This window comes from Podarcis melisellensis (assembly GCF_964234715.1).
Source record: "Podarcis melisellensis genome assembly, chromosome: 18".
Taxonomy (NCBI): Eukaryota; Metazoa; Chordata; class Lepidosauria; order Squamata; family Lacertidae; genus Podarcis; species Podarcis melisellensis.
The window spans coordinates 1645340-1672074 of NC_138536.1; the positions used below are offsets into that span (position 1 = coordinate 1645340).

Consider the following 26735-nt stretch of genomic DNA (forward strand, 5'->3'; position numbering starts at 1 on the left):
ACCATTTTTTTACAGAATTCTTGCTGGTATCGTCTTAATATTTACAAATAGAGGAAGCTTTCGTTTCTGGAGGCAGAAAGTAAGGCTGACCTGCGGAACTCACTGCCACAGTGCAGGCCGCAACTTGCTTTTTTAAAAACCCAAGCAGAACTGCTCGCCTATCATATATTAGGGTGCGGTACAGATGTGATTTTTTGGGAGGGGGGGATATCAAACACAGGCCACCAATCTCCTCCCTCGAGAATCGCCTGTCGATGCCGCGACGAGGAAAAAAGCAAATTCCCCGATAAAAAGAATCATTCAAAACAAAAACCATGCAGAAAACCCACGGAGATTTCAAGTCAGCAGGAAAGCACAGTGTCGCCGTCATCCCCCCCAAACCAAACGCACTCACGTTCCCCATAGCAACTCCAAAACTTGGAGGCTTTACAATATGGCGAAAATCCCATTTTGAAACACAGCCGGACTTTCAAATGCAAATAGCGACAGAGACGGAACATATGGTGGAGGTTAGTTCTTATTTTTCCTAATTAAATGGCGCACTGCTGTTTTGTATAACAATGTTAATAGGGCATTTGCAAGCTTTCGGGAGGGAGGCCGAACCGTCTCTCTCTCCTCCCCCCCTTTTTAAGAGAGAGCCGGCAATTGGCAGAGAAAACCGAAGGCCGCGAGACACACACACCCTGTCCCCAATCTCCCTCGATATCAACACGGTGGTTTGGCACATTCCCAATTTAGGGGTGGTGCTGGAGGGGGAGAATAGTCCCCTCACATCCCATTGTCACTGTTTTTTGCAGACCGCTAAAAGTAACCCGCAAGGACAAACCTAGACAGCATCTTAAAAAGCAGAGACATCACCTTGCCAACCAAGGTCCGTATAGTTCAAGCTATGGTTTTCCCAGTAGTGATGTATGGAAGTGAGAGCTGGACCATCAAGAAGGCTGATCGCCGAAGAATGGATGCTTTTGGATTATGGTGCTGGAGGAGACTCTTGAGAGTCCCATGGACTGCAAGAAGATCCAACCGATCAATTCTGAAGGAAATCAGCCCTGAGTGCTCACTGGAAGGACAGATCCTGAAGCTGAGGCTCCAAGACTTTGGCCACCTCATGAGAAGAGAAGACTCCCCGGAAAAGATCCTGATGTTGGGAAAGATGGAGGGCGCAAGGAGAAGGGGATGACAGAGGACGAGATGGTGGGACAGTGTTCTTGAAGCTACCAGCATGAGTTTGACCAAACTGTGGGAGGCAGTGGAAGACAGGAGGGCCTGGCGTGCTCTGGTCCAGGGGGTCACGAAGAGGCGGACACGACTAAACGACGCAGCAACAACAAAAGTTACCCCTCCCTTTGGCAAAAACGCCCCCCCACCCCCGTCTCGCAGATTCGCATATCGAAAATAGACATCTCCATTGGGTGAATTTTCCAATTGGCATCTACAGTGGCACCTTGGTTCTCAAACTTATTCCGTTCCGAAACCAAAGCATTCCAAAACCAAGGCACACTGCTTTCCGATAGAAAGCAATGCAAAACGGATCGATCCATTCCAGACTTTTAAAAACAACCCCTAAAACATCCATTGAACCATGGATTTTACTCGCTAACGAGACCATTGATCCATAAAACGAAAGCAAGAATCAACGTACGCAATCAATCCATCAGTAGCTGGACTGGTCATGAAAATGTAAAATGTAAAAGCCGCAAAAGCAAAAAGAAAAGCAAAGCAAAATAAATAGCAAAAAGAGGCAGACCTCAACGTAGCACTCAAATCAATCAATCAATTCCTTTATTCGACCGATAGTCAGAAATAAAACACAGAAATAAAACACAACACAGAATTATGAACTAAAACATCATAGGGGTACATGAATAAGGTAGGGCCACAGCACTAAACCTCCTACAGATAACCCACATCAAGGCATTCAATTGTACGTTTCCGACGCTTGAGTGCCAGGAAAAGGAACCTAGCCACTGACAAAGTTGCCTTCCCAGAAGACCCATTCAGCAGACATGCTGCCTGCTTTCCTCTTTGTCGGGGACTAAGCTGGGGCAAGCATGGGGTTATAAGACACTGTCTCAAATCGTTGTAGAAGGGACAGCTCAGCAAAATGTGCTCTGTGGATTCCACCTCACCCAACACACAATGGCACAATCTCTGGTCATATGGGACTCCTCCATATCTTCCCCTCAGAACCGCCGAGTCAAGAACCTTCAGCCTAGCCGCGGTAAATAGTCTGCGGTATTCCACGTAGTGGACATCCGCCAGGTAGCGAGCTGGAGCAGCTCGGCACATCTGTTCCCCCAGAAACAGCCCTGGTCTCACACGGGCTATGTCCTCCTGTCTCGCAATATCCTTTAATCTTTGGGCGATCACCGCCTTTGCGTGGCTATACGTCATGGACTCTATATAAAGGGAGGACAAATTGGAAGCGTGGCACTCAAAACGGAGCACGTTCAGCTTCCGAAAAAAGTTCGCGAACCGGAACACTTCCTTGCGGGTTTGCAGTGTTTGGGTTCCAAGTGGTTTGAGTACCAAGGCATTTGGGAACCAAGGCCTTGCAAAATAAACCCCCTGCCCTTCAATTATGGGTTTCTGAAAATCCCAGATGGAAAAACGAAAGGAAATCCTGCGTAACCAGGTGTTTGGGTTAGCAGGGTGGTGAGTTGCTGTTTTGAGTAAGGAAGTTTCTCACGCAAACACTCCCTTTAATCTCGACTGGATGTTAATATTCTTTTTTTAAAAAAAATAAAAATAAATAGAGGGTGTTTCTAATCAGAGGGATTCATCTTGTCAGGGCGGCACAATGGCATCTCCCAGCTCCTGCCAGCTCGGCAGGTTTGGCAAAGTTGGCATTCTTGCAAAGCCAACGCCGAGCGAGGGCGGGGCGTGCTTGCCCTTACTCCGAATGGGCATAATTTTTTTCCCTGTCCCGTTTTGCGGGAGAACCACAAACTCTTGCTGAAATCGGGGTGGGGGAAACGGGGCCTGTTTTGTGGCAGCGTATCGCTGTCAGAAGGGACGCGGGTGGCGCTGTGGGTTAAACCACAGAGCCTAGGACTTGCTGATCAGAAGGTCGGCGGTTCGAATCCCCGCAATGATGGGGTGAGCTCCCGTTGCTCGGTCCCTGCTCCTTCCCACCTAGCAGTTCAAAAGCACACCAGCACAAGTAGATAAATAGGTACCACTCTGGCGGGAAGGTGAACGGCGTTTCCGTGCGCTGCTCTGGTTCGCCAGAAGCAGCTTAGTCCTGCTAGCCACATGACCCGGAAGCTGTACGCTGGCTCCCTCGGCCAGTAAAGCGAGATGAGCGCTGCAACCCCAGAGTCGGCCACAACTGGACCTAATGGTCAGGGGTCCCTTTACCTTTACTGCTGTCAGATGTGGGCAGGTGGGGATAGACGCAACCGTTGCACCTGATTTTTGGGCAGGACTTTCAAGGGGGAAATCTGGGTTGTTGACTGCAATCCAGCAGTGGGAGGGAGGGGGCTGATTTACTAGGGAAATTTGGAAGAAGGGTTTAAGCCCACTTTCTCCCAGAAATCGCAGCGCCAAGTCGCAAAACGCGCCTGGGGAACTCCGAGCGCCGACCAAAAGGTAAGACAAGGTTCTAGTTCTCATGCTCCTGACTTAAATAGCAATTGTGGCTGTTGCAAGGAGGGTGGCAATTTTTTATTGCGAAGACGTGGAACCCTGGGGAGTCTCGACATGCCAGGGCGGGTTGCCAAACCCATTTCATTTACCTGTTGTTCTGCGAAAACGTGCCCAGGTTCCAGCCCTCAGTCTGACTTATGCAACGTGCAATTTATGCCATTTTTAAAAATTATTTTTTTAAAAAAACCTTAACGGCCCGGAAGGGTTTTCTGAAAAACGTAATTGATGGGGTTGCAGCCAGTGCTGGCCTTACTCAAGAGTAGACCCGCCGAAAACAACAGGCGTGAGGTCTATTAACATCAATGGGTCTACTTTTGAGTAAGGCAAGCGCCAGATGCAGCCTATGATTTTAATCTTTAGATTGAGCCAACACAAAGGATGAAACGAGGTGCGTTTTTTTCACTGGGGGGGGGGCAGAGAAGGTGTTGCTAAATAATAATAAAAAAAAATTTAACCAGGAAATGACACTCACTTTTAAAGCGTGTCAACTCTAATTTGAAAAATTCCAGATTTATTCGCAATTCTGAACCAGCAACATGCTCCTCCGAATTTTGCAGCTCGTGCGAAAATGAACCGTTCTGGGGGAACCTTCACTATTTGCAGTAAATGACATTTTTTTAAAAATCTCAATGGGCAGAAAAGCATTTATTACGGAGCACGTACAGAACAGAAGCGAAAACATGAGATTGGCAGCCAGGGAACGTAGAGATCTATGGAAGCTACAAAGCTAGGTTTGCCATATTTTGAAGAGAAAAAAAGAAGACTTCTACTTTTAACCATGGGTCGCTATTATGACAACTCTTGCCCTAAATACTCTTCCTATACGTAGGGCTTCAGAAACGGCGATACACCACATTTACTTGAGTCGCATGCGCCGTCAAATCTAAAGCGCACCGCAATTTTCGCAACATCGTTTGGCCCAAAAAGGTGAGCAGTGGATTCAAGAAAACTCGGATTTGCTAGTAGCAAGTTCTTCACTTTCAACAACAACAAAAGAATACGAATAATAATACTTATTGCTCCCTTGCTTGCCACGAGAAAGTATTGCGGCTCATGTTCCCCTCTTCGGGAACATCAGTATGCGCAGAACAATTTATTAAACTGTTTTCACATGTATGTATGAATTTTCCTGAAGGACAAGGGGATGGGAACACTTGCCCTCCCAGACTCCTGCTCCAAAATCTTTGTGTCCCAAAGCACAGAGGTCCAGCTCCGAGGGTCTTCTGGCGATTCCCTCAATGCGAGAAGCGAAGTTACAGGGAACCAGGCAGAGGTACCCCTGCCCGTACGGGCCAGTCTTGACAGACTCTGGGGTTGTGCGCCCATCTCACTTAAGAGGCCAGGGGCCAGCGCTGTCCGGAGACACTTCCGGGTCATGTGGCCAGCGTGACAAAGCTGCATCTGGCGAACCAGAGCAGCACACGGAACGCCGTTTACCTTCCCGCTGGTAAGCGGTCCCTATTTATCTACTTGCACCCGAAGGTGCTTTCGAACTGCTAGGTTGGCAGGCGCTGGGACCGAGCAGCGGGAGCGCACCCCGCCACAGGGATTCGAACCGCCGACCTTTCGATCGGCAAGTCCTAGGCACTGAGGCTTTAACCCACAGCGCCACCTGCGTCCCCTATATATTATTTTAGGCATTACCAAAATCCTAGAAAGGGATGCAGAACAAGCTGGCAACAAACTTTTTGCAGATCACAGGGGAACTTTTTCATCACCCCCAGCTTCACAATAAGGGCAGAAGAGATTTATACCTAGCTGCATGCATACATATAAATATATCTTTCTACAGATATAATCCAGGCATTTTAATTTTTTGTTTGAGAGAAGAAGGGGGTGAGAGGGAGAAAGGAGTTGGTCGGAGGGGAGGCGGAGGAACCCTCAGATGCAACGCCAACCTCCCTTTTTGGAGAGAGATCAAAGAGTGCCAAATTAACAATTAAAGATGGGGGGGAATCCACAAAGAAGGAAAAGAAAAGAGGCGCTTGCTCCCTTGATATGCGGTTGTTGGTTTGGGGTTGTTGTGTTTCCTGGTTTTTGCCCAAAGGTAAGCTGCTGATTTAGGGACGCGGGTGACGCTGTGGGTTAAACCACAGAGCCTCTTGGGCGTGCCGATCAGAAGGTCGGCGGTTCTAATCCCCGCAAGGGGGTGAGCTCCCGTTGCTCGGTCCCTGCTCCTGCCAACCTAGCAGTTCGAAAGCACACCAGCGCAAGTAGATAAATAGGTACCGCTCTGTCGGGAAGGTAAACGGCCTTTCCGTGCACTGCTCTGGTTCGCCAGAAGCGGCTCAGTCCTGCTGGCCACATGACCTGGAAGCTGTACGCCGGCTCCCTCGGCCAGTAAAGCGAGATGAGCGCCGCAACCCCAGAGTCGGCGACGACTCTGGCTTCTGGGATAGCTGCGCAACCTGCATTCGCTCCATAAGACGCACACCTTTCCCCTTACTTTTTAGGAGGGAAAAAGTGAGTCTTATAGAGCAAAAATTACGGTACTTCTTGGGATCTGGTGTACGGAGGACTCCTGCTTCCAGCAATACCCCCAATGTTTGATTGTTTTTGCAATCCTTTTCATTGAGTTACCTCTACGGCGATTCCAGCTTTTTATTTCGGGGCAACCATTTCCCCCTATATCTGAGAAGAAGCAGACCCTCTTTTAGTGTTCCTAAGCCATGGGTAGGCAAACTAAGGCCTGGGGGCCGGATCCGGCCCAATTGCCTTCTCAATCCGGCCTGCGGACGGTCCGGGAATCAGCGTGTTTTTACATGAGTAGAATGTGTCCTTTTATTTAAAATGCATCTCTGGGTTATTTGTGGGGCATAGGAATTTGTTCATTCCCCCCCAAAAAATACAGTCCGGCCCCCCACAAGGTCTGAGGGACAGTGGACCGGCCCGCTGCTGAAAAAGTTTGCTGACCCCTGTCCTAAGCAAACGCTCACTGCTTCATGATGCAGGAAATTGATTTTTGGGGTTTTTTTTGGGAAAAAGTCAAAATGCTTTAACCCTGCTGCAGACAGAAAGCGGCCTCTGGCTTCCTAGGGGACCCAATTTTGGGGCAAGACAGCTACAACAGCCCCACATCCCCACTTGGCCCTTTCTCAGATAGACTGCTCCTGGTCGTGGAAGCTCCACCCAGCACAGAACAGAAGCTTCCATCAAACCTTTTGCTTCCCTTCTTTCTCCGAAAGGACGAGCGCTGCCAAGGCTAAAGGAAAGACTACAGAACCGCTCAGCCCATCCCGGAATCTCAAAACACAGCTTGGGCGGTTGCGGCAAGAAGCCCAAATTATTTTGCGAAAAGCATCAAAGCCGGGGGTTGGGGGTTGAAGAAACCTCCTCAGATGTGACAGGCTCCGGGCAGAGGGAGTGGAAAGGGGTGGCCAGTGTGTTTGTGTGTTGTGGGGGTGGAAAGAAGGAGATTAGACTTTGCTGCAACCACCTGTAGCTTCAAAATTCGCGAACGTGCACCAACTCGCCCCCACTCCCGAGACACGCACGGGCGCAGAAGTCTCTATAAACACACGCCCCATATTCAAAGCAAACCCCCTCTATCAAACGAAGCACATTTTGCTTTCATGCTCAAAAATCAAAGGACGCACGAAGTCGGGAGACCCCCAAAAATGTACCTTGAACTTTTGCACCTGCGGTTAAAAATAAAAAAAACGCAGCCTTCTAGCAAACCGTTCTTGCAAACCAGGCGACAAACCCCATTGCCCTAGACCAGGCATAAGGCAAACTCAGCCCCCCAGATTGTTTTGGGACTACAACTCCCATCGTCCCAGGCTAACAGGACCAGTGGTCAGGGATGATGGGTATTGTAGTCCCAAAACAACTGGAGGGCAGAGTTTGCCTAAGCCTGCCTTAGACCCCTGGCCCGGGATTGGTTGCTGGAAGTTGGGGGGCGGAGTCTGGCACAACCTCTGCTCTCGAAAGGGAAACTCCCCTTTCTAAAAGGCGGTCGTTCCTTCGGCTCTCGGAGTTATTCGTGGGGCATAGGAATTCGTTCATTTTATATTCCCCCCCCAAAAAAATATAATCTGGCCCACCACAAGGTCTGAGGGACAGCCCACGGCTGAAAAAAGTTTGCTGACCCCTGTAAAATTCATATTAAATTGCTGGTTTAGGGATTGTATTAAAAGTCTGGAACAGATTAATCCATTTTGCATGACTTTCTATGGGAAAGCATGCCTTGGTTTTGGAACGCTTTGGTTTTGGAACAGACTTCTGGAACGGATTAAGTTTGAGAACCAAGGTATAGCACCGTATTTGTAACTTTATGCCAAAAGCCTGCCTTCACGGATCACATTGCGCTCTGTCTGATTGTGAGTAAAACTTCTTTTTGTTACTTACAAATAAGACTACGGTGTCTTTATTCTTTTAGGAGGGGTCAAAGGGGTATCACCAGGAATAACAGAACATATCTCAATTTGGGCAAGCCAAATTAAATATGCTTATTGTCTTAAAGAGACTCACACAAGTCTGCAACCAGCTTTCTGTAAAAGGGGGCAATGCACTCTGCTGTATAAAGAAACTTGCTAGAGCAAGTTAGAAAAAGGTAAAGGGACCCCACACCTTAGGTCCAGTCGTGGCCAACTCTGGGGTTGCGGCGCTCATCTCGCTTTATTGGCCGAGGGAGCCGGCGTACAGCTTCCGGGTCATGTGGCCAGCAGGACTAAGCCGCTTCTGGCGAACCAGAGCAGCGCACAGAAACGCCGTTTACCTTCCCGCCGGAGCAGTACCTATTTATCTACTTGCACTTTGACGTGCTTTCGAACTGCTAGGTTGGCAGGAGCAGGGACAGAGCAATGGGAGCTCACCCCGTCATTGCGGGGATTCGAACCGCCGACCTTCCAATCGGCAAGCCCTAGGCTCTGTGGTTTAACCCACAGCGCCACCCGCATCCCTTAGAGCAAGGGTAATATTAATCAATATATCCTCTCCTGTTCCCCACAACATTCCCACATGTCGCCCCTCTCCAGATGTTGTGCCCGAATCCCCGCAACTTCCACCATCACCTCTGGTGCTGCTTGCATCATTTATATCATTATAAATTATTATAAAATTATTATTATTGCCACGCAGGAAGCTGGAGTGCCAGCACCAGCAAGCACAAGACCTCAGGATCCCCGTTTGTGCAACCCTAGATGACAAAAACCAGAAATACGGGGAGATAAATTCAAGCATACCTGATCCTCCGAACTGTGTGCTAGCCAGAGTCGTCGGTCTGTTTTTCCCATTGGCGACTGGCAGCGGGAACATCTGGGGAAGAAGAAGAAGAAGAGGGGGGGAAACAGCGTTAGAAACTCAGACGCCAGGCGCCAAACGGCTCCTTAAACCACGGTTGCAGTTGCAAACACGAAAATTTCCAGTTGCCATTTTGGGGACAAGGTGGCTGTAACGTCTTGAGTTTTCATCATCATCAACCTTTATTACGGTCCAGAGACCCAACAAAGCAATACACAATTCCTACAGCCTCCCTCCATGTTAAACAAGCATTTTGCTCAAAATATAGGGATCATTGGTTCGTGCAACCACCCATAAAAATTTTGCCACTGCTAATGTTCTAGCGTTTGTCCGGTCTTCCAATAGGAACCTGACATAGTGAGCCTCTGATTTTCCCAGGAAAGGTACCAGCAAGGGGAATATCAGTTCAGCCCTGGCTTGCTCATATTTTGCACAGTGCAGCAAAATATGTTTTACGGAATTGATGTCTTGAACACACGAGCAAAGTCTGTCCTGGTAGGGAACTCCTCTCAACACTGCAGAAGGAAAGACGTTTAGTCTTGCTTTGGTGAAAAGCCTTCAATAGTTTGGTACTGTCAGGTTTTTAATGTAAGGTGTTGACTTAAAGACATGCCCATATTGGGCATTAGGTCCAGTCGTGGCCGACTCTGGGGTTGCGATGCTCATCTCGCTTTATTGGCCGAGGGAGCCGGCGTACAGCTTCCGGGTCATGTGGCCAGCAGGACTGAGCCGCTTCTGGCGAACCAGAGCAGCGCACGGAAACACCATTTACCTTCCCCCCGGAGCAGTACCTATTTATCTACTTGCACTTTGACGTGCTTTCAAACTGCTAGGTTGGCAGGAGCAGGGACTGAGCAACGGGAGCTCACCCCGTCATTGCGGGGATTCGAACCGCCAACTTTCTGATCGGCAAGCCCTAGGCTCTGTGGTTTAACCCACAGAGCCAACCATGTCCCATAAGTGGCCGATAGCTGGGTACAAAATGCGCCTGGCAAATTTTGAACATCGGGAAGAGGTTACCTAGACAAGAAGAAGGGGGTGCCAGCGTGGGCGGCTACAGGTGGTATTTAACACCTCCCAAAATCTGGCACAGTTTCTCCTCTCTGGGTTTAAACACACACATATATAACACACAGAATAAGAGTTGGAAAAGGGACCCTTCAATGTCATCTAGTCCAACCCTCCTGTAGTGCGAGAATCTCAGCTAACGTGGCCATGAAACACAGCCTCCCAAATTCTGCTTCGAAACTTCTAAGGGAGGTTTTTTTTTTAAAGACTTCTAAGGAAGTCTGTTCCGCTGCTTTTTAATAGATTGGGTGGGGAAGCAAAATTAAAAAATTAAAAAAACAATGCCCAGGAAATTTCTGCTCGCCTCTAGTTGCAAACTAATCTGACCACCCCCCTTGCTTTTTTAAATATGCTAGAAGAAGAAGAAGAGTTTGGATTTGATATCCCGCCTTTCACTCCCCTTCAGGAGTCTCAAAGCGGCTCACATTCTCCTTTCCCTTCCTCCCCCACAACAAACACTCTGTGAGGTGAGTGAGGCTGAGAGACTTCAGAGAAGTGTGACTGGCCCAAGGTCACCCAGCAGCTGCATGTGGAGGAGCGGAGAAGCGAACCCGGTTCCCCAGATTACGAGACTACCGCTCTTAACCACTACACCACACTGTTACACACACCCCCAACAAGAACAAGAGTCAAAGAAGCAAAATCTATTGCTGAAAAGTCGCACAAAAAAGCAGACAGATCTGACACCAACCAGAAATTTCAATTTTTCACCTAGGGTTGAAAGCGAAAATTCGGACACAAAAGTTTAGCTTTTTTTTTTTTTGTAATGGCCAAAGTTGCAAATGAGGTTTTGACGTACGGCAACCCTAACTTCAACAACCCCCCCTTCAAAAACATTCAAATAAATTGGAAACTGCCCGTGTGATCACAGCAATACAAACAAGTTTTGGCCCCAGATCAATGAATAAGCCGATCTCTCCAACTCCAAACATACTTGCAGTCTTCCTGGTCAAAGTTTTGCAGGAAAGACCTGAGAAAATATGCATCTTTGATTGATTTTTTTCCTCTTCTATGCTTTCTATCCAATGCTGGGAAGATCTGGGAAGAGGAATGATTTGTTGTTGTTGTTGAGTCATTTAGTCGTGTCCGCCTCTTTGTGACCCCCTGGACCAGAGCACGCCAGGCCCTCCTGTCTTCCACTGCCTCCCGCAGTTTGGTCAAACTCATGCTGGCAGCTTCGAGAACACTGTCCCACCATCTCGTCCTCCGTCGTCCCCTTCTCCTTGTGCCCTCCATCTTTCCCAACATCAGGGTCTTTTCCAGGGAGTCTTCTCTTCTCATGAGGTGGCCAAAATTTTGGAGCCTCAGCTTCAGGATCTGCCCTTCCAGTGAGCACTCAGGGCTGATTTTCTTCCGAATGGAGAGGTTGGATCTTCTTGCAGTCCATGGGACTCTCAAGAGTCTCCTCCAGCACCAGAATTCAAAAGCATCCATTCTTCAGCGATCAGCCTTCTTGATGGTCCAGCTCTCATTTCCATACATCACTCCTGGGAAAACCAGAGCTTGAACTATTCAGACCTTTGTTGGCAAGGTGATGTCTCTGCTTTTTAAGATGCTGTCTAGGTTTGTCATTGCTATTTAAACAATGTAAGTGCACCTGAATCACAATGTTGTCTGTGCAAATTAAGCCTGTGCGAATTTCTAAAAAATAAAGAGCAGGCAGTCTTCTCCAACTTTGTGGGTACCATGATGTTGTGGGGGCTAAAAAGGAGATTTTGTCCATCCCTCAGATACGGCACAGGTTATCAGCAAACAGGTGGTTTGCATGGGAAATGACTGTGGACTAGAAACTTTAGCAGGCTGCGTAGGCAAGTTCAACATTAGCCGAGTTATGGCTCCAAGGGCCATTCATAGTGATTCTTTCCACTTAAATAAATTTTATTGTGGTTTATAGAGAAAAATATACAAAAGTTACTTTTATTTTCTCTCTTTTTTTAACCAAACCAGGACTTTTATATAGATACCATAAAATTACAAAAAGGGGCATAGGGAAGGGAAGAATAGAAAAGAGGTTAAAAGAGAATGAAAAATAAGATTCAGAAAGTTCCCAAAACAGAAATTCAAGCTCCCAGGAAAATATTTCAGGTCCTTCTGTAAGGGGACATTTTCCTTTGCACATATTGACCCACCTATTTAATTTATAGAGCTGCCCCAGAGCAGAAAGACCCTAGGAAGACAGTGGGGTGCAATGATTAGAGGGTCAGACTAGGACTTGGGAGATCAGGGTTCGAATCCCCTCTCCGCCAGGAAGCTCGCTGGGTTACCTTGGAGTCCAGTCGCAAACTCTTGGCATACCTCGCAGGGTTATTGTAGAGGGTAACTGGGGGGGGGGGCGAACCATGGACTCCTTGGAGGAAAAGGTGAATGCAATGAATAAACTCACACCAGTCGCAAAATGCGTTGGAGCACCAATAAAGTTGCCCGTATGAAGCATCTCTAGGTTCAGAACGCTGAGGACCAGCGCCTTGCTCAGTTTGTAGGAAAGGAGCTTGTTGTTTTGCATGCCGAAGATCCTGGGTTCTTGCCTCAAAACCTGTTGCGTAGGGTTGCCAAATGTCAAAAAACGAAAACCCGGTCGCAAACGTCGTTGAGCTTAGGGGGTTTTCTTTCCAAAAGAGAAATGAAATTTCTGAGCTATTTTTTGAAAGGAAATTCTCCACAATCTAGACTTCCAACTTTTATATGCCTGTTGTCTTTGTCCATGGAGTTTTCTTGGCAGGGATACTGGAGTGGCTTGCCGGTTCCTCCTCCAGGTGGATCACGTTTGGTCAAAACTCTCCACTATGACCTGTTCATCTTGGGTGCCCTGCTCGGCATAGTGCATAGCTTCTCTGAGTTATTCAAGCCCCTTCGCCACGGCAAGGCAGTGATCAATGAAAGTGAGAGCTGGACCATCAAGAAGGCTGATCGCCGAAGAATGGATGCTTTTGAATTCTGGTGCTGGAGGAGACTCTTGAGAGTCCCATGGACTGCAAGAAGATCCAACCTCTCCATTCGGAAGGAAATCAGCCCTGAGTGCTCACTGGAAGGACAGATCCTGAAGCTGAGGCTCCAAGACTTTGGCCACCTCATGAGAAGAGAAGACTCCCTGGAAAAGACCCTGATGTTGGGAAAGATGGAGGGCACAAGGAGAAGGGGGCGACGGAGGACGAGATGGTGGGACAGTGTTCTCGAAGGGACCAGCATGAGTTTGACCAAACTGCAGGAGGCAGTGGAAGACAGGAGGGCCTGGCGTGCTCTGGTCCAGGGGGTCACCAAGAGTTGGACACAACTAAACAACAACAAGACTTCCAACATTGGATTTTCACAGACCTTTCAGCGCTTTCTGCCCAGACACTGCTTCCGGGAACTGTAGTGTTCCGGCTACGTCCAGGAAATTCCAGACATAGGGCAACCTCTAGAGCTGCCGGTCGGTGTAAGAAATACTGCATGAGATGGACTTCCTATGTTCTGGCTTAAGATCAATTCTACCTGCGGGGCTTTAAAGCATCGAAACCAGGCCAGGCTTTTAAGAAAGCAGAGATATTCCCTGCAATTCGAGGGTTGCAAAACCAAGCCTTTAAATTTCCACTACACCGCCACCTTAAAACGCAGACAACCTCCATCCTCCCTTCTGAAGCTTTTTACGCAGCGTCAGAAAAAGAAACAGATTTGCGAACGTGCAAAGGAAACAAATGCAACAACAGGAGGCAGGAGTTCCCTTAAGTTTCTCCTTCCCTCCCTCCCTCTCTCTCTAATTTCCCATGCAGTGTGGAAAAACCACCTCTAATGCGTGCAGCGCTAGAGGACTACAGCTCCCATGATGCAGTGCGCTGAAACAACACCACATACACAGAGAGAACTGGCACAGAAATACGAAAGGAGCCAGCCAGAATCCCAAATCTACAATTCTATTCATCTAGGTAAAGGGACCCCACACCTTAGGTCCAGTCGTGGCCAACTCTGGGGTTGCGGTGCTCATCTCGCTTTACTGGCCGAGGGAGCCGGCGTACAGCTTCCGGGTCATGTGGCCAGCAGGACTAAGCCGCTTCTGGCGAACCAGAGCAGCGCACGGAAATGCCGTTTACCTTCCCGCCGGAGCGGTACCTATTTATCTCCTTGCACTTTGATGTGCTTTTAAACTGCTGGGTTGGCAGGAGAGGGACCGAGCAACAGGAGCTCACCCCGTCATTGCGGGGATTCGAACCGCCGACCTTCTGATCGGCAAGTCCTAGGCTCTGTGGTTTAACCCCGCGTCCCTCTATGCACCTAGCAGGCACCGAATTTCGAGAAACCGTGTTAATATGATGTGCAGAATTTAGCAACCCAGGTGACCCCTTGCCTGACCCAATGGACTAGAGAAGAGAAAAGAGACCGACGCTGTCAGCTGTCACTCTCTGGGTTGAGCTTTATCTCTCTCCGTGACGTGGCGCCTCTCTCTGGCCTCCTTCCAAGGCTCCTTATCTTAAAAAGTCAAGACCACACGCCCTTCCAAGGCGTGACACAACGCTCTCATCTGACCGCACGACGCCAGCCGAAAGTCTGCCTCCGTTCGGCTTCCCTCAATAAAATCAGCAGGAGGAGCCTGAGAAATGGGAGAATGCGTCTTCTTAGAGGAGGCATTCCTACTTGAGAAAGGAGAAAGCTTCCCCATATCTAAAGCCCACTTGATCGTCACCTCCTAGACCTGTTCGTCTTTGACCTCCCACTCCAAGAATTTTTAGTTTTGTTTTGTAATAACACTTTTTCTAATAATGAAGGTTCGTTTGAGAAACCTTCTTTCTTATCTGACCTGAACACTTCATGCAATTGATGGTACTGGATCCAACCCGTCAGATGTCGTTTAATTTCCTCATAATCTTTAATTACCAATTTATTGTCTTTTTCCTTAGTCAGATCTTTTTTCCTTAATCAGATCTTTCTATGTGGCCCATTCAAATTCCATATTTTTCTTTTTTTATTGTGATTGCTTCTAGAGGTGATGCCCACCGTGGTGTTTTCGGTTCTAAAAGTGAACCCTGACTATTAGGGTCCAGTCGTGACCGACTCTGGGGTTGCGCGCTCATCTCGCTCTATAGGCCGAGGGAGCTGGCGTTTGTCCGCAGACAGCTTCCAGGTCATGTGGCCAGCATGACTGAACCACTTCTGGCGAACCAGAGCAGCGCACGGAAATGCTGTTTACCTTCCCGCTGGAGCGGTCCCTATTTATCTACTTGCACATGACGTGCTTCCAAACTGCTAGGTGGGCAGGAGCAGGGACCGAGCAACGGGAGCTCATCCCGTCATGGGGATTCAGACCACCGACCTTTGGATCAGCAAGTCCTAGGCTCTGTGGTTTAACCCACAGCGCCACCCGTGTCCCGTTTTCGGTTCTAGGAGATCCTTATAGTTTATCCATGTTTTATATAATGATTATAAAGAGGAAGAATGCCTCTTTTTAGAGGCATTCCTACTTGAGAAAGGAGAAAGCGTCTTCCTAGGCCACAGGATCTGTCCCCCTACTGACGGCGCCCCCACTTCAACTCCCGTCAGAATAGCCAATGGGGGAAAAATCTGGAAAAGACAGGGATTCGCCATCCCTGATTCAAGAATCAGCATTCTGCACTCCATGCAAGAGGCATCTCTGTTTAGAAGAGGCATTCTCTGCGGAGAGATGGAAGAACAACACTACAAGTGGTCCCTTGGTTCTCCAAGGCCTTGGGACTCAAACAACGTGGAACCCAAACGCCGAAAACCCGGAAGGAAGTGTTCCGGTTTGCGGACCTTTTTTCGGAAGCCGAACGTGCTCCGTTTTGAGTTTTGCGCTTCCAGTTTGAGCGCCACGCTTCCGTTTTGAGTGCTACACCTGCTTTTGCCGTTTATCTTGAGTTTTTGCAGCTCTTTTTCGTTTTGTTTTCACGACTGCGTGGAACCCAGTTCAGCTCCTGATCGATGGACTGTGTGACTACATTCTTTATTGCTTTCGTTTTATGGGTCGGCGGTCTTGTCAGATAGCAAAATCCACGTTCAATTGCTGCTTTAGGGGTTGTTTTTAAAAGCCTGGAACGGATCGATCCGTTCTGCATTGCTTTCTATGGGAAAGCGGCGCCTTGGCTTTGGAATGCTTTGGTTTTGGAACGGATTAAGTTTGAGAACCAAGGGGCCACTGTATTTAAAAGAGGTTTTCCCTCCTGAAAGCAGGGAATACCTCTTCTAAGATCTCAGGGATGGGGAAGGGCTACACCAGCCTTTCTCAACCTGTGGGTCCCCAGATGTTGTTGAACTACAACTCCCATCACCCCTAGCTAGCAAGGCCAGAGCTCAGGGGTGATGGGAGTTGTAGTCCAACAACATCTGGGGACCCACAGGTAGAGAACCGCTGGCCTACACCCTTCCAGATATTGTTGCGGGAAAGCCTCTATTTATAAGATGCCTTCTGAGAGAAGAGAAAGCCTCTTCTTATTAAGCCAGGAATGGGAAAATCTACAGCCCTCTATGTGTCCGTTGACTCCCTCCCACCCCAGCCAGTATGGCCAAAGACCAAGGATGGTGGAGTTTGGAGTCCAGACAGGGCTCACAGCTCCCTTTTCCCAGTAGTAAACGAACAGCCTCAACACAACCGGAAGCTTATTTTAGGAAGGGCATTGGCAAAACGGGAAGGTGTGCCGAGGAGGGAGAACCAAGGGGTCTGGAGACCAAGCCTGATGAGGAACGGTCGAAGGAGCTGGGTATGTTCAGCTTGGAAAAGAGGAGACCGGAAGAGTCGCCTTCAAATATCTCTTAGGGGGTGGAAGAGGGAGCAAGCTTGTTTTCACCCGCTCCGGAGGGCAGGACTCGAACCCGTGTCTTCAAGGGGCAAGAGAGGAGATTGCGACTCAACGTCAGGAAAGACTTTCTGACAGGACGAGGTGCTCAGCGGTGGGATGGAAGGTGGTGGGGTCTCCTTCCTTGGAGGTTTTTAAGCAGAGGTGGGCTGGCCATGGATGCTTTAGCCGAGATTCCTGATTCCTTCTCTCCCCCCTCTCCTTCCTTCCTTCCTTCCTCCTTCCCTCCCTCCCTCCCTCTCTTTCTCTCTCTCCTTCCTTCCTTCCTTCCTTCCTTCCTTCCTTCCTTCCTTCCTTCCTTCCTTCCTTCCTTCCTTCCTTCCTTCTCTCTCCCCTTCCTTCCTTCCTTCCTTCCTTCCTTCCTTCTCTCTCTCTCCCCTTCCTTCCCTTCCTTCCTTCCTTCCTTCCTTCCTTCCTTCCTTCCTTCCTTCCTTCCTTCCTTCCTTCCTTCTCTCCCTCTCTCCTTCCTTCCTTCCTTCCTTCCTTCCTTCCTTCCTTCCTTCCTTCCTTCCTTCCTTCCTTCCCTCCCCCTCTCCTTCTTCCCTTCCTTCCTTCCCTCCCCTCTCCTTCTTCCCTTCCCTTCCCTCCTCTCTCTCTCTCTCTCTCTCTCTCTCTCTCCCCTTCCTTCCTTCCTTCCTTCCTTCCTTCCTTCCTTCCTTCTCTCCCTCTCTCCTTCCTTCCTTCTTTCCTTCCCTCCCCCCTCTCCGTCTTCCCTTCCCTTCTCTCTCTCTCTCTCTCTCTCTCCTTCCTTCCTTCCTTCTCTCTCTCTCTCTCTCTCCCTCCTTCCCCTACTCCGCCCCCACCCTTTCTAAGTCTTCACAACAAGGAGACCGTAGCAATTACGCGTCCCCCTTGATACTGCGACGAGGAACAAACAAGTTGGTACCCGCAACCGCTCGCCTCCTTGTGAATTGCCTCCGTCCGACTCCCTCACTCAAACACACCCAACCCAGCGTAATGCCACCGCTCCCTTCCTTCGTGTTGACACGTGCGTAAAACCCCCGCAAAAAGGCAAATAACTAGAGTCTCACTTACCATACTGAAATCCAAGAGGTCACTCAGCTCCTTGTCGGTCCCGGCTGCGGCCATTCTCTGCTGCTGGTTCATATTCCCCCCAGATTCAAACGTAGTCCGTCCTTTTTATCACAATTATTCCACACCGACAAAAAGGAGGAGGAGGGGAGGAAGGGATGGGAACAGAGAGGAGAGAAAGAAAAAGAGATCTATTAATTTTTTTAAATTTAAAATAATATTTGTGAAACGGAGGAACAAAACCACCCAGAAATAAACATTTCATTTTCCTTGTGCTTTCAAATCCAGAAGTGAGTTATTGAATGGAGAATGGAGGATCGGAGAGGAAATCGGCGGGTGCAAATTCATCCCCACAAACACTTTGATTTATTTTTTTCCAAATGTTCCACCCCCGATTTCTGGGCTAGACGGACTGTGAGGTGACGTCCACAGTTCTCCCCCCCCCAAAAAAAAATTAATAGTTTTCTCTTCTAACACACAGACAAAAACAGAAAAGAAAAACATTACATTTGACACAACACAAAAACTTAACAACAATAAAAACACACAAAATAAAAGAATAAGTTGTTTTCTTCTTACTCCCCGGTGTATTTACATTGCTGACACCCTCTGATCTGGATTTCATCATATCACATATTTAGCAGTTCCCAATTTCATATTTATAACATCAGTATCTGGCGACGTCCACAGGGGTGGGTTGCAAATATGTGAAATGAAAACAGGATTTTTATTTTTGCAGGAAGGGAAGAGAGTGGGAAAGAGAGAGCACTTCTATCCTGGGTACCTTTCAAGGCTGTGCATCAAATGCCTTTGGCCAACCTTGGAAAACCGATAAACTATCACTATTCTAGAGAGAAGTAAAGGTAAAGGGACCCCTGACCATTAGGTCCAGTTGTGGCCGACTCTGGGGTTGCGGCGCTCATCTTGCTTTACTGGCCGAGGGAGCCGGAGTACAGCTTCTGGGTCATGTGGCCAGCAGGACGAAGCAGCTTCTGGCGAACCAGAGCAGCGCACGGAAACACCGTTTACCTTCCCGCTGGAGCGGTACCTATTGATCTACTTGCACTTTGAGGTGCTTTCGAACTGCTAGGTTGGCAGGAGCAGGGACCAAGCAACGGGAGCTCACCCCGTCGCAGGGATTCAAACCGCGACCTTCCGATCGGCAAGCACAGGAGGCTCAGTGATTTAGACCACAACTAGACTAAAGGTAAAGGTAAAGGGACCCCTGACTGTTATGTCCAGTCGCGGACGACTCTGGGGTTGTGGCGCTCATCTCGCTTTACTGGCCGAGGGAGCCGGCGTACAGCTTCCGGGTCATGTGGCCAGCAGGACTGAGCCGCTTCTGGCGAACCAGAGCAGCGCATGGAAACGCCGTTTACCTTCACGCCGGAGTGGTACCTATTTATCTACTTGCACTTTGATGTGCTTTCGCACTGCTAGGTTGGCAGGAGCAGGGACCGAGCAACGGGAGCTCACCCCGTCATCACGGGGATTCGAACCGCCAACCTTCTGATCAGCAAGTCCTAGGCTCTGTGGTTTAACCCATAGCACCACCCGCGTCCCTTACTCAAGAGAGAAAACAGCATGCAAATAGAGATGCTAAAGCCTTGGGAAGGGGGAGGTTTTCAGAAAAAGAAGGGGTAGACCCAGTTTTCCCCCTCCATTCCCCCCCCCCAAAATGGGCATGAGAACTGGGGGAGCGAACCACCCCACAAACCTTCACATAACCATGCACAAAGTTTATTCTTTTGACGAAAGCAGAATGCTTTTCTCAAGTTTGTGCATTTCTGAGAGTGTCAGAAACCCAGATCTATAAGCTTGGCCCCAAACAGCTCTTAATCCAGGGATGCGGTTGCCAACACGGAATCTAAGATGGTCCTAAAGTCCTATTTCGCAAAGGATGGGCTGGCTGGGACGGATTCTCAGCTGAACATCTGGCAGGGAGTTTGGAGGACAACCTTGAACTGGGCTAAGAGGTCTGGGAACTTAAAAGGAGGGAAGTCCCTTGTTCCAAGGACAGTACGGGTATATATTGGCCTCTTCCGACCTCTTTTTCTGAATGGGGGCACGGACCATTCATAAGGTGGGAATATTCTTCCCAATGGTGAACAGGGAGAAGCGAAGTCAAGCGACCAGAATTCGCTAGGACGTCGTTCGCTGCTCCTGCTCAGGCTGCACAAAAGTAGAATTTTGGTCTCTGAAATTCATTATATAATAATAATTTATTATACCCCGCCCATCTGGCTGGGTTCCCCCAGCCACTCTGGGCGGCTTCCAACAAAACACTAAAATACAATAACCTATCAAAGATTAAAAGCTTCCCTAAACAGGGCTGCCTTCCGGTGTCTTCTAAAAGTTTGGTAGTTATTTTTCTCTTTGAAATCTGGTGGGAGGGTGTTCCAAAGGGCGGGCGCCACCACCAAGAAGGCCCTCTGCCTGGTTCCCTGTAACTTGGCTTCTCGCATGGAGGGAACCACCAGAAGGCCCTCAGCACTGGACGTCAGTGTCCGGGCAGAACGATGGGAGGTGGAGACGCTCCTTTAGGTATACTGGACCAAGGGCCTTCCATTCCAATGATGTGGATAAAATATTGCAAATAGGATTGATTCTACAGGGTGGGGTCTTAAGTGTCCAGATCCAAGGATCCCCCGATGGCGGAGACATCAGACGTCATCCTGGCCCCTGGGCGTCTTCACACGGTCGCAAGCGGCCGAAAGCAAGGTGCAAAATGCGCCTGGCAAATTTAAAACGACGCGGAAGAGGTCACCCAGAAAAAAATACACCTTGCAGATCTCCAACGCTGGCACGGACCCTGGGAAAAGGTCGCTGTGGGCACAACGTTGGAGACCCCCCTGCTCTGGCTTCTAGGGTTGTCGGACCGCCAGGTGGGCTCGAATCTCCAGGTGAGCGAGAGGGTCTTTAACAACGACAATAAAGGTATTAAGTATGTCCCACAGAGGAACTTATGGTCTTCAAACAAAAACATCTTGAAGGTCCCAGGCCACAGAGAGGTTAGGCTGGCCTCAACTAGAGCCAGGGCCTTTTCGGCTGTGGCCCCGATCTGGTGGAACGCTCTGCCACAAGAGACTAGGGCCCTGCAGGACTTGACATCTTTCCGCAGGGCCTGCAAGACAGAGCTGTTCCACCAGGCCTTTGGCCAGGGCGCAGCCTGACTCCCTCCTTTGGCAATCTTCACAGAATTCTAGCCCAATGGTTGCCATCAATTTGATTTGAATTAATTTTATAATGAAATGATTTTAGAATGTTGTACTATTTTATTGTTGTTAGTCGCCCTGAGCCCGGCTTAGGCTGGGGAGGGCGGGATATAAATAAAAATTATTATTATTATTATTATTATTATTATTATTATTATTATTATTAGGACTGTGCCTGCAGCTTGCAAGCTTCAGTGTGGATGGAAGAGGCCGCAAAGCATTGCATGGACTCTGAGAGTGAGTGGCTTCTCCCCACCACTGCCCTTCTCCCAATTAACCTCCGTCTCCAAAGTTTAGTGGATGTAGGGCATAGCTGTCAAGCGTCCCTTATTTGGCGGGACAGTCCCTTATCCCAGCGCCATGTCCCGCTGCTGTCCCTTATTGATGATGTCCCTTAAATAAGCTACTGAAGGTAACGGGGCCCTTTCTATGTCCAGCTGTCCTTTGTCAACAACAAATTGTTGCTGGTTTTTGTGTTGAATATATGCTATATGGTAATTTGTGGACCTAATAGGTATCTAAAGCCATTTGCACGCAACAAAATACGTATTTTATCAAAGTAATTGTTGATCCCTTATTTTGGCCGCTGATCCCTTATTTTCGCGGCTGCTGGTCCCTTATTTTCAAATTTGTAAGTTGACAGCTATGATGTAGGGCTTGTTCCTTTTACACATATTTGCTCGAGAAAACCTACACACAACTACAGAATCAGATAATCCTTTAATACCATGCAAACCTTACCAGTGTCAGTAAGACCACCACCCCGCACAGGAATATTATAACTATATATTCCCTGGAACACTTACGTCCAGCCGGAATGAGCCCTTAAAACTCCGATAATTGGCTGTTATCCAGAGCTGGTCCAATAGACCCATTAGAGAAAGGAAGGTATGGCTCCCTTGCTTTCAGTGGGTCTACTCAAGAGGAGAAATGAGTTGGCCACAGCCCAATACCCTATTGCAGGCACCCCCAAACTCGGCCCTCCAGATGTTTTGGGACTACAACTCCCATCATCCCTAGCTAGCAGGACCAGCGGTCAGGGATGATGGGAACTGTAGTCCCAAAACTTGGGGAATGAGCATAACTCAGTGGCTCCAAATATAGGCAGTACCAAATTCAATTCTCACCATCTCCATGTAGGGCAGGCGGGGTTGGGGGGAGGGAAGACTCGCACCCGAGACCCTGGAGAACTGCTGCCGGTCAGTGTAATAATAATAATAATCATAGATTATTTCTACCCCAGCCACTCTGGGCGGCTCCCAACAGAAGATCAAAAACACGATAAAACATCCAACATTAAAAGCTTCCCTAAACAGGGCTGCCTTCAGATGTCTTCTGAAAGTTAGAGAGTTGTTTATTTCCTTGACATCTGGCGGGAGGGTGCCACCACCGAGAAGGCCCTCTGCCTGGTTCCCTGTAACCTCACTAGGTCAAGCAGAGAGGCAGCGACTGGCCCAAAGTCACAGCCGGTGAGCTTCAGGGCCAGGGGGAGATTTGAACCCGGGTCTTTCAGTTCCCAGTAGGTCACTCTAACCCCTAAACCATACCAGCTCTCTGAATTTCCCATCATCCACTTTGGGCAGCTTCCAGTACATATGAAAACAGAATAAAACTTCAAACATTAAAAGCTTCCCTAAACAGGGCTGCCTTCAGATGTCTTCTAAAAGTCAGATAGTGGTTTATTTCCTTGACATCTGGTGGGATAGCATCCTACAGGGTGGGTGCCACCACCGAGAAGGTCCTCTGCCTGGTTCCCTGCAACCTCACTTCTTGCAGGGAGGGAACTGCCAAAAGGCCCTCGGGAGATGGACCCTGGTGTCCGGGATGGAGATGCTCCTTCAGGTATACTGGGCCACTTAGGGCTTTCAAGGTCAGCACCAACACTTTGAATCAGGGGTCAGCAAACTTTTTCAGCAGGGGGCCGGTCCACTGTCCCTCAGACCTTTTGGGGGGCCAGACTATATTTTGGAAATAAAAATGAACGAATTCCTATGCCCCACAAATAACCGAGAGATGCATTTTAAATAAAAGCACACATTCTACTCATGTGAAAACATGTTGTTTCCTGGACCATCTGTGGGCCAGATTTAGAAGGCGATTGGGCCATTTCTGGCCCCCGGGCCTTAGTTTGCCTACCCATGTTTGAATGGTTCTCGGAAACGTCCTGGGAGCCAATGTAGGTCTTTCAGGACGGGTGTTATACCGTGTAAACAGCATTGGCTAAGACAGCACTGAGCAAGGATCTGATTCAGTTTAAAGCAGTTTTCACTTTGGAAACAATGAGGACTGGAAACTTGTTTAATTTCAGGAAGAAGCGTCATGAGTACCTACTTTGAACGCTTAAGGTCCCAGGTTCTGACACCCCCCAAAAGCATCTCTAGGTGGGGCTGAGAATAATCCTGGCCTGAAAATTCCCCCAGGGAAGAGAATGCCTCTTCTCTTCTTAGAGAACGGATGGGTCCATTCAGCGATAAAACTGCTCACAGCTTTGCAAAGCTAAGCAGGGCCCGGCATGGTTTGGAATTGGATGGGAGACCGTGTCTTGAGACCCCTGGCATTGCCGTGGGCTGGGATAGATGTCCTTTGGAGTTCCCTTTCAACTCACAGGTTCTCGGTTCTTATGAAACCTGTATCCCTTCAGATGTTGGGATTTCCTCAACCACAGCCAGCAGGTCCAAAAGACAGGAGTCCAGAAATACCTCGAAGCCACCTTCCAAAAAACAGCAGCTTCCCCCCCAGCACAGAAGCTGCTCCAGAAACTTCTGGATCCGACCCTCCAAAGCTGCAATCGAGGGTTTGTTATTCGACGCTCCTTTGGTCCATAAGGTACCCGCAGTTAAGGATCGCAGATCCACCAGTTTCAGGGGGCGGTACGAGAATTGCGGTCATTTAGTCCATGGGTAAGCAACGTAAGGCCCGGGGGCCGGATCCGGCCCAATCGCCTTCTAAATCTGGCCCGCGGACGGTCCGAGAATCAGTGTGTTTTTACATGAGTAGAATGTGTGCTTTCATTTAAAATGCATCTCTGGGTTATTTGTGGGGCATAGGAAATTGTTCATTATTATTTTTTCAAAATATAGTCCGGCCCCCAACAAGGTCTGAGGGGCAGTGGCCCGGCCCCCTGCTGAAAAAAGTTTGCTGACCCCTGATTTAGTCCAACCCCCTGGCAACGCAGGAAGCTTTTGCCCAACGTTGCCCTGCGACTGCGGGTTCGAGAAACACCACGAAACTCAGGGTCACGCAACGGACAAAAGGAAACAGACGCAGAACGAAACCGGCGGAACTCCCTGCCATTAGACGTCCATTTAATGCAAAAACAATATAATAATGCATGGCGGGATATGCTTGTTTCTGAGAAAGGCCGGGGTGGCGTTGCAAGGAAATTGTACTTTGCACATGCTCTTCTGCCCACAAACATTGCTGGATACACTCACAGGAGAGGACTGGCTCACATCTCAGAGAATTACAGGAACTGGACCAGATCCCCAGATTTACCGTATTTTTTGTTCTATAAGACTCACTTTTCCCATCCTCAAAAGTAAGGGGAAATGTGTGTGCGTCTTACGGAGCGAATGCAGGCTGCGCAGCTATCCCAGAAGCCAGAAGAGCAAGAGGGATTGCTGCTTTCGCTGCGCAGCGATCCCTCTTGCTGTTCTGGCTTCTGGGATTCAGAATATATTTTTTCTTGTTTTCCTCCTCCAAAAACTAGGTGCGTCTTGTGGTCTGGGGCGTCTTATAGAGCGAAAAATACGGTATTTACTTTTCAATTGTTTTGGAAGGAAGTATATTTCCTCTTGACCACAGTGGCCACACTAAAATGAGATAGCTGTCTGTTTCTACTCTGGCCTCCCCAAATGTGCTCGGTTGCTGCAAAGTGCAAAGTCAATTTGTCGTTCTTTGTGCGGTGCAGTGGTTAAGAGTGATGGACTAGGGACCTGGGAGAGCAGGGTTCGAATCCACACTCCGCCCCAAAGCTGATGAGGAGACCTTGTCTTGGCCAACGTCTCTCAGGCTGACCTACCTCACAGGGTTGTCGTGAGCCTTGGTAAAAAGATGGGAGATAAATGTAATAATAATAAAAATGATGATGATGATGATTTAAAAGTAAAGGGACCCCTGACCATTAGGTCCATTCATGGCCGACTCTGGGGTTGCGGTGCTCATCTCGCTTTACTGGCCGAGGGAGCCGGCGTACAGCTTCCGGGTCATGTGGCCAGCAGGACTGAGCCGCTTCTGGCAAACCAGAGCAGCGCACGAAAACGCCGTTTACCTTCCTGCCGGAGTGGTACCTATTTATCTACTTGCACTTGGACGTACTTTTGAACTGCTAGGTTGGCAGGAGCAGGGACCGAGCAGCGGGAGCTCACCCCGCCATTGCGGGGATTCGAACCGCTGACCTTCTTGATCGGCAAGTCCTAGGCTCTGTGGTTTAACCCACAGTGCCACCCGCGTCCCTACTTGCAAAGCCGCTAGTCCACATTAAACAGACATTTGAAGAGTGGAAGAATCGAATGCATGTTTACTCTGTGGGAAATCCCACTGGGTCCAGTAAGGGCTTACTCCCATGTAAGCAGGCGCCGGACTGCAACACAACAACACAACATCTCCCCTGTTTACCTGGTGCAGGATTAAGCCTTGTTAAATGCGGAGGCCTTACTTCTGAGTATGCAAACCCATCCACACCAGCCATCATTTTTTAAAAAGACAAACAAACAAACCTGCTATTTAGATTGTTTGTGTGTCGTCGTCCCCAAACAAAACCCAGCTTCTGTTTTACATCACGTTTAAGAATTTAGAAGGGGTATCACCAAAAACCCCTGGCAATTTTTATGTTTTTCTTTACGCCGGCCTTCCTCAGGCCGCATTTAAAACTGAGAAGCCAACTGGAGATTGGGGAGGGGGGCAAAAAATAATGTGTTTTTAAAATCTGTGCTCAAAAGCGACATATTCTTTGCTGATCCAGAGACCTGTGTGTGTTCCTGGGTTGGGAACACAAATTTACTAGCAGGTGGCTATGTGGGGGTTTGGGAGAGAAAGAAGCAAGGTAAATATGTATCGAACCACACGCCCTTGGGGGGGTCGGTTAGGACACAGGGACCCGGGGGGCTGTGCCACCCACAGAGAATTTCGCTCCCCCATCGAATGTTTCTACAGATATGGATAGTGTTGCATGGGAGAAAAATGTAATGTCAATATTGACTGCTTCCTTGCATTCTGGGATGATTTGGGGCGGCGGGGGGGGGGGGGTCAAGTTGTGGGGAGGATTTATCCCACGCATACATTCCTCCACCCAGTGGGCAAAAACCCCATGGGCATGAGAGTGCCCAAAACAGCATATGATTCTTGCTAAGGCGTTGCTGGAAATGTGTGGGGTTTTCGCCGGTCTGGGAAGGAGACCGGGGGTCCCAGGCCTTGGAGGGGGGGGGTCCCAGGCCTGCCCCTTTTGCTCTCTGCAAACCCCACCCACCCCACATGAAAAAGGGCAAGGACGGAGCGAGACCCAAGGGGGAAAAATATGGGGGGACGACGACGACACAGGCAAGGCCCGATTCTGCTCTGCACCTGCCTCCGTACAAAATAAAAATAAAAAAAATCGGTATACGGAAAGGCCACGCCTTCGCACACAAAAATATTGTGGAATGAAAAGGGGGATTTCTACCTTCCCGGTGCACCGCCCCCCCCAAAAAGAAAAAAAACTCCCCTATTGCACTTCAACCTGACTCAGTTCCTGAGCTTTCTCCTGCCAGGG

At 48.9% G+C, this 26735-nt stretch overlaps 1 protein-coding gene across 9 annotated transcripts in view; it reads right to left on the reverse strand.

Moving 5' to 3' along the window:
- TCF3 (transcription factor 3) overlaps positions 1-26735 on the reverse strand; it is a 90443-nt gene that overhangs the window by 60903 nt on the left and 2805 nt on the right. For all 9 annotated transcript variants that reach the window (XM_081895562.1, XM_081895561.1, XM_081895559.1 and 6 more), the window contains exons 2-3: positions 17775-17875; positions 8832-8904 (exon numbers count right to left, since the gene is read on the reverse strand). In XM_081895562.1, the coding sequence (XP_081751688.1) occupies positions 8832-8904; positions 17775-17846 (145 nt within the window). In that variant the 5' untranslated portion in view covers positions 17847-17875. The remainder of the gene's footprint in view (positions 1-8831; positions 8905-17774; positions 17876-26735) is intronic.